Here is a 6587-nt window from a genome sequence, read left to right as displayed (position 1 = left end):
GCAGGCGCCCTGCCCGCAAGTTCCGGGTCCCCAGCCCAGGACGGGCGTGACCGAGTCGCCAGGTCAGTTGGTCTCCCTGGAGTGCCCAAGCCGAATCCACGGGGCCCAGCTGCCTCGCTTCTTGTTCCTTCTGCGAGCTGGTATTGAGCGCCTGCCACGAGCCAGGCCTTCCCTGGTGAAGATCACGGAATGCCCACCCAAGGAAGTGGGGCCTGGAGGCCTCCGGGAGAGCCCGAGAGGTGGCCCAGGGAGAACAGAGTGTTCTGGTGGTCTTGCCTCTCCTAGGGCGTGACAGCCCACTCCCTGCACACTGCCCTGAGGGAAGCGCCAGCACTGCCAGAGCTCCCTTCTCACCTCCTGCAGGAAGCCCTCCCTGACCTCCTGCCAGGCTGGGGCAGGGTTTCCCTGAGCGTCCCCCAACCATGATAGCTCAGGTCACCTCGAGAGACTCCGTTTTTAGACAGAAGCCCTGGGGCAGAGCTGCCTTTGAGAGAGAGTTGAGGCCTGACAGGTTTCTACCAGCCCCGTTAAAGATGGGCTGCTGAGCTGGGGGAGAGGGGCGGTGACTCCCCCAGGATCACAGCTAAAAAGTGGCCCCTTAAAAGACAGACTCAGGTCTGCACTCTGACCTGGAAGCAGCTCCTGGTAGGTGACAGGTGACACTCCTTAAATGGTGCACGTCACTGGCCTTTCAGCTGGGAGCCAGCCATGTACCCCTTGCCACCGGCCAACCCTGGCCCCTGGGGACTCCCATGCTGCCAAGTCACTCCTGTCACTCACCCTGACAGGCCTAGACTCCCGAGGCTTCCTCTTTGGCCCCTCCCTGGCCCAGGAGCTTGGACTGGGCTGTGTGCTCATCCGAAAGCGGGGGAAGCTGCCAGGCCCCACTGTGTGGGCCTCCTATGCCCTGGAGTACGGGAAGGTAAGGGGGCTGGGGTGGCCAGAGGAAGGGAAGGGCTAGGCCACCGTGGCCACTCTCCGCCAGTTCTAAAGGCCCTCCCAGGTGTGTCAAGTGGAGCTGCTGTGGTTACAGTGCTCTTGGGAGCTCAGAGAGGGTGAGACACAGGCTGGGCTCACACAGCCAGGGAACAGCAAGGTGGGGTTGGCGTCAGGGCCTAGGGTGGCAGCTGCCAAGCTCTGCACACAAAGCTGTTTCCTGCGGGAGGCTGAGGACGACACACCACTTCCCACTCCAGGCTGAGCTGGAGATCCAGAAAGATGCCCTGGAGCCAGGACAGAGGGTGGTCGTCGTGGATGATCTGCTGGCCACTGGTGGTGAGGGTCTCCCCACAGCCAACTGCTGTGGCTCCAAGGGCCTGGTGGGAGTAGGGCAGGACCTCGCTGTGCGTGGCGTGGGATGCAGCTTACTATTGTCCAGCTTATTGCCTGGTGGCCAGGCCGACACCTTCCTCTCTCCCCATACCCTCCCCTCCCCAACCCAGTCTGGAGCACCCAGTCTCTACAGCCCAGGCCAACTGGGGACCTCACCCTCCCATCCCCAGGAACCATGCATGCCGCCTGTGAGCTCCTGGGCCGCCTGCAGGCCGAGGTCCTAGAGTGTGTGAGCCTGGTGGAGCTGACCTCGCTTAAGGGCAGGGAGAAGCTGGCTCCTGTACCCTTCTTCTCTCTCCTGCAGTATGAGTGACTACAGGGCCTCCCAGCCCAACATTCTGCAGCTGGAACCCAGGGACATTTCAGCCCTGGGCAACTGCAGTGACCTCTGCAGTTACCAGGGGCACCAGCTGCCCGCAGGGAACACATCCCTTGCTTGGGTTCAGCACCTCTCCTGGGGCTGGAAGTGCCAAAGCCTGGGGCAAAGCTGTGCTTCAGCCACCCTGGGCCCAATTACACATAGGGAGAACGCAGTAAACAGCTTTGCCATGAGAGCCGTCTCCTGTCATCTTGTTCCCCAGGGCAGGGAGCCCCAGGACACCACCAAACCAACTGGACTATGGGCACGTGCTGCTCGGCATGATGCCCAGCGGTCTGGCCTGGTTCTCACCTCAGGAGCCGGAACCATCCAGGCACTGCAGAGAGAGGCCGTGTGGGCCCACCTTCTAGGGAAGCACGTGAGGGCTCAGGGGTAACTAAGTCTGTCAATGCAGGTCCCACCCTGAGGCGGCCAATGCTACTGAAAGGGTTCTACTGCAGGTCTAGTGGCTGTAAGCACGACTTTATTATAGTACTGAAGTCAGTGTGTGGGCAGGCCAGTCCCTTCTGGAGGCTCCAGGGATGTCCTGTCAGCTTCTCCAGGCTGCCTATGTCGGGGCAGGGCCGCGTCTTCAAAGTTGGCTGGCTCTGGCCCTCTTGTGAAGGCCCCTGCGGCAATCTTGAAGTTCTTAATGACAAAAGTCACCCTTTGCTGTGGAACGTCCCATATTCAGAGGTTCCAAGATTAGAGGGGATGGCCTCCTGCCACCCACACTACCCAACCCCATGTTGCCAAAGCCCCCTTCACCCTCAGCCACATTCCCCTGCCCTGATGGCCCCCTAGGGGGTGCTGGGATCTGGCTTCCCTTTCCCACCAGCAGCAAGGACAGAGGTGCCCACAGAAACCGGTTTAATGTGAATCCACCAGGTGAGCCCCATGCAGGGGCCACCACCTGCAGCCAAAGACCCTCGGGCTGTGCAGCCTGCAGCCCAGCTCTGCCTCTGGCCCTCAGGGGCACTCCGGAAAGGAAAAGTAAAGTGCATCATGTTCATAAAAGAAAACGCTAGTGGCCCCAGGCCAGTGAGCCTGAAGCCCCCATCTGTCCAGTGGCCCCCAGGCTCACAGCCCCTCTTCAGCGCGGGCCTGGCGGGCCAGGCGTGCAGTGATACTGGCCAGGTCCGCGGCCTTGTCCAGCTTGACGTAGGTGTCGTTGCGAATGTGGTGAAGGCTGAGCCAGTCTGGCAGGAGCTCGGAGAGGAGCAGCAGGTGTTTCTCCATCTCCCCTGTGGGAGGAGAAGGGGACACAGGCTGGTGCTGGGCCCCAGCCCCACACAGGCAGCACTTGAGACCAGCCTGACCACCCAACCTCTGTGCCCGCCTGGTCGCCCTCAGTGCCCCATCCCCGGGCCTTAAGGCAGAGGTGGTTCTGATCAGAGGCCCGAATCTGGGAGGCATAACAGTGAGTGGAGAGAGCCAGGCCTCCAGTTGAGGCCATGTGAGGAGGCACCAAGCATGGTGGCCACCAGCCCATGAAAACCCTGAGGCAGGGGGTGCCCTGTAGTGTGGGGACCCCCACGTACTCAGGGTGTGGTGACCAGAGGCCTGGGAGGCCGTGTAGGGTGCATGTGGGGCCCCTTCTGACCAAGCACTGCAGGCAGTCAGGGAAACGGGCCAGGGCTGTGAGAGGGAAGCTGCCTCCAGAGGCTGCAGGTGTGGAAGGGCTGGGTGGAGGCTCAGGGGTGGCTGAAAGGAGGGCAAAGCACCCAGCACACACCAGTGCAAGCGGCCAGTGCCCACCGCACATCTGAACGGAACAAATCAGTGATAGACACCCCTGGTCAGAAACCTGGGGAGGCGGCTGCAGCACTGGGCAATTCCACTGTGCACGCCCCCTCACCCCGCCGTGCACGTACCGGGGCTCATGGCAGTGCGACAGCTGCCCACCATCCTGGCACAGGCCACCTCCATGCTGAGCGCAGGCTTGCGTTCGGACACAAAGACGCTCCGCAGCACGCGGGCCAGCTCAGGCAGCCGTTCTAGGCGCTGCAGCCGCTGCTCTTGCTCCGGGCACCGTGTCATCTGTGCCAGCTGCTTCTGTGCCTCCTTGGCTCGGACCTGCAGCAGGTGTGGGGACCTGGTTAGTGGGCAGCAGATCACCAGGCCCCCACCCGCCATCACTGGGGACGACTCACCCGCTCCAGCAGATCCTGGGACACCCCCTTCAGAGCGCTGGGAGAGGCTGCAGGCGGGGTGGCTGGTGGGGTATCCGGCAGTGCTGGCCTGGGGGGCCCGGGGCTGCTGGGCTCAGCAGAGCGCAGGGCCAATTGACTCAAGGCCTTCTCCATCTGCGGGAGAGACAAGTTGGGGCGGAGAGGTCACAGGAGGCAACATGCCCCTGGCTCTCTGCCCAGGAGTCCCCGGTATCTGTCAAGGCACAAGTTAGCCCGGCACACTGGGTGGTCTGTGCTGGTCAATGCAGTGTCCCAGTGTGTGGCATCGCCTGCCCGGGGCCAACTCCCCACATGGGGCAAGTGACAGAGCCAGGCTTAGAGGTTGCAGCTGGGGACAGAGGGCAAATGCCGCCCACTCTCTGGACCTCCCAGCCAAGGAGGAAGCCAGATGAGGCATCAAGCTCATCGCCAAGGCCCCACCTCTTAGGCCCGGGGTCAGGCTGGCCCACCCACCCGGGAGAAAGGGGCTGCCCAAGCCTCGCAGCCTCACCCTGGGTGACATCAGGCTGCGGGCCCGGGCCAGCACCTCCTGAGCAGTGGTGAGTTTCTCCGTGGCGGGTGGCTGGGGCAGCACAGCTGGCTCGATGTCGGGCACTTCATCCACGTTGAAGCGTGGGTGCCAGCGGGTCAGCTGGTCCTCCGGCACCACCATGGGGGGCCTCAGGGAGGCCAGGAAGGCCTGGGGAGAAGGAGCAGATGGGTGACACTGGGCACATCTGAAACAAGGGCAGGCTGCATGTGAGGTAGGGCTGTCTATGCTTACGTCCCCATCCCAGCCGGGCCACCTTGGGCAAGTCACTTAGCCTCTGCCCAGTGTTCAGCTTGGAGGGAGAGCACACGGCCTCCCACGGCCCGTACTCGCTGAATGCCTTGGGGACCTCCTCAGTGCCTGCAGCTGCACCCTGAGCACACCAGCCCTCAGCTCAGGGTGAACCCAGCCCGGTTCCATCCCGGGAGAAGCCGTGGGTAGCAGGGATGCTGCAAGCACAGGGTTATGTGCTGAGGCAGTGCTGGTGCCACCATCTTTGCACAGCAGGGCCGGGGGCCGCTCACCTTGTGGTGCTCCTTGACGTGCTCCACCAGCTTCTGGCTGAAGATCTGCCGTCGCTGCAGGAGGCGCGAGGCCGTGAGCTGAGGGGCTGTTCCGTCAGCCTCTGTGGGACGAGTCCAGGCCTGAGTCCAGGCCAGGCCGCCCAGCACCTCACACCCACCCCAGAAAGTGTGTGGGTCACAGATGGGGAAACCGAGGTCTTGCACCCAGCACCTACCCTGCTCCAGCAGTGGCTCGATGGTGAGCTGGTAATCTGACCTCTTAACACCATCCTTGAAGGTGGGGACACCGCGCTCCTGGCGGAAGCAGTAGGAGGCCGGGTACACGGTTTTGATCTGGCCAACATTACGCTCCTCAAAACGCCTACAGGAGGAGGGGGCCGGCTCAGGAGGCGGCAGGCCCGGGCCCACCCCCAACTCCAGGGCAGCCCCAGCCCACCCGCGGCCACTCACCTGCGCATCATGTCCTGCACGCCCCGCTGGACCTTGGTAAAGGTGGGCGTCTCAGAGCGGTTGTGGAGCATGCCCACAATGGTGTCCATGCTGCGGAACATCTCCGCCAGCACCTGGTACTTGTAGGGCAGCACGAGCCCCGGTGGGCCAGGCTGGGCCAGGGCATGGAAGCGCTGGTAGGCGGGCGCCTTCTCGCCACTGTCAGGGAGGGAGGAGCCTTGTGAGAAGCAGCAGGCCCCCACCCCTCCAGTGCCACAGCAGGCCCCTCGACCAGGGAGCCTCCAATGGGGCCTGCCACGCCACACACGATGGCTTTCGCGGACCTTGCACAGTCACCAGCACTGGCACCGTTAGGGGTAGAACTGGTGATAGGAAAGCCCAGCTCCACACCCCAGCTCTGCTGTGTCCATGCGGCACCCCCAGGGAAGCTCTGCCCTCTCCCCAGCCCAGTTTCGCCAGCTCTCAGGGGCAGGGGCAGGCAACACACCAAAGCATTAGGAGCATTTGGAACCTGCCAGAGCGCCGGAGGCAGGAGCTGCCCCCAACAGGAGGGCAAAGGGCCAGCGGTGCTCAGGACCTTTTTCTCAGGGGTCTGGCTCCACGCCCTGGTGACCTCACCACCTCCCTCCTCGGAAGGAGCAGACCTGGGCCTTTGCCAGGATCGCCCGGCCATGCCTCCCACCAGCCAGCCTTTCCCAAGGCCTCCTGGCCACCCACCCAGCACTCACCATGGCTCCTCAGGGCGGCCCTTGGCCTCTGGGGTAAAGGACTCCCCAGCATCCTGGGCACTGGACTTCAGCACTCGGACTCTTGCCCCCAGCTCCCGGGCCCGTTGGAGGCATGACGCAAGCTCAGAGATGGTGTCCTTCAAGGGGATCAGGGGACGTGGTGCCGTCAGGCAGTCAGGCCGGCACCACTCAGCCCTCCCGAATCTGCCCCAGGCCCCGCCCCTCACCTGGTTCTGCGAGGACGTCAGCTGGGGTGGCTGACCTGCTGCCGGGGTGGATTTCTTTATCTTCTGGCCCAGAGAAGGGCAGGCTGGGATGTCTGGGGCCTCGAGGGAGTCAGGGGCCTCGGAGGAGTCAGGGGCCTCGGGGGAACTGGGGCTGGAAACCTGGTGAGAGGGACCCCAAGGGTGAACCCATGACAAGACCTGGTGCTCCTGGGTCTGCAGAAGACCCTGAAGGATCAGAAGCCCCTCT

The 6587-nt window shown here is 63.5% G+C and overlaps 2 protein-coding genes across 2 annotated transcripts in view; one reads left to right on the top strand and one right to left on the bottom strand.

Moving 5' to 3' along the window:
- APRT (adenine phosphoribosyltransferase) overlaps positions 1–1881 on the top strand; it is a 4035-nt gene extending 2154 nt beyond the window's left edge. Inside the window, exons 2-5 of the mRNA XM_011972485.1 lie at positions 5–62; positions 789–922; positions 1197–1275; positions 1503–1881. Of these exons, the coding sequence (XP_011827875.1) occupies positions 5–62; positions 789–922; positions 1197–1275; positions 1503–1645 (414 nt within the window). The 3' untranslated portion in view covers positions 1646–1881. The remainder of the gene's footprint in view (positions 1–4; positions 63–788; positions 923–1196; positions 1276–1502) is intronic.
- Positions 1882–2543: 662 nt separating this feature from the next.
- The window catches only part of CDT1 (chromatin licensing and DNA replication factor 1), a 12996-nt gene continuing 8952 nt past the window's right edge, over positions 2544–6587 (bottom strand). Inside the window, exons 2-11 of the mRNA XM_011972476.1 lie at positions 6476–6499; positions 6341–6439; positions 6114–6250; positions 5386–5583; positions 5151–5296; positions 4936–5036; positions 4373–4561; positions 3844–3996; positions 3565–3766; positions 2544–2934 (exon numbers count right to left, since the gene is read on the bottom strand). Coding sequence (XP_011827866.1) covers positions 2771–2934; positions 3565–3766; positions 3844–3996; positions 4373–4561; positions 4936–5036; positions 5151–5296; positions 5386–5583; positions 6114–6250; positions 6341–6439; positions 6476–6499 — 1413 coding nt within the window. The 3' untranslated portion in view covers positions 2544–2770. The remainder of the gene's footprint in view (positions 2935–3564; positions 3767–3843; positions 3997–4372; positions 4562–4935; positions 5037–5150; positions 5297–5385; positions 5584–6113; positions 6251–6340; positions 6440–6475; positions 6500–6587) is intronic.

The sequence above is a fragment of the Mandrillus leucophaeus genome, unplaced genomic scaffold, assembly GCF_000951045.1.
Source record: "Mandrillus leucophaeus isolate KB7577 unplaced genomic scaffold, Mleu.le_1.0 Scaffold10, whole genome shotgun sequence".
Taxonomy (NCBI): domain Eukaryota; kingdom Metazoa; phylum Chordata; class Mammalia; order Primates; family Cercopithecidae; genus Mandrillus; species Mandrillus leucophaeus.
The sequence above is the reverse complement of the archived record's forward strand: the minus strand, read 5'-3'. Positions and strand labels throughout refer to the sequence as shown.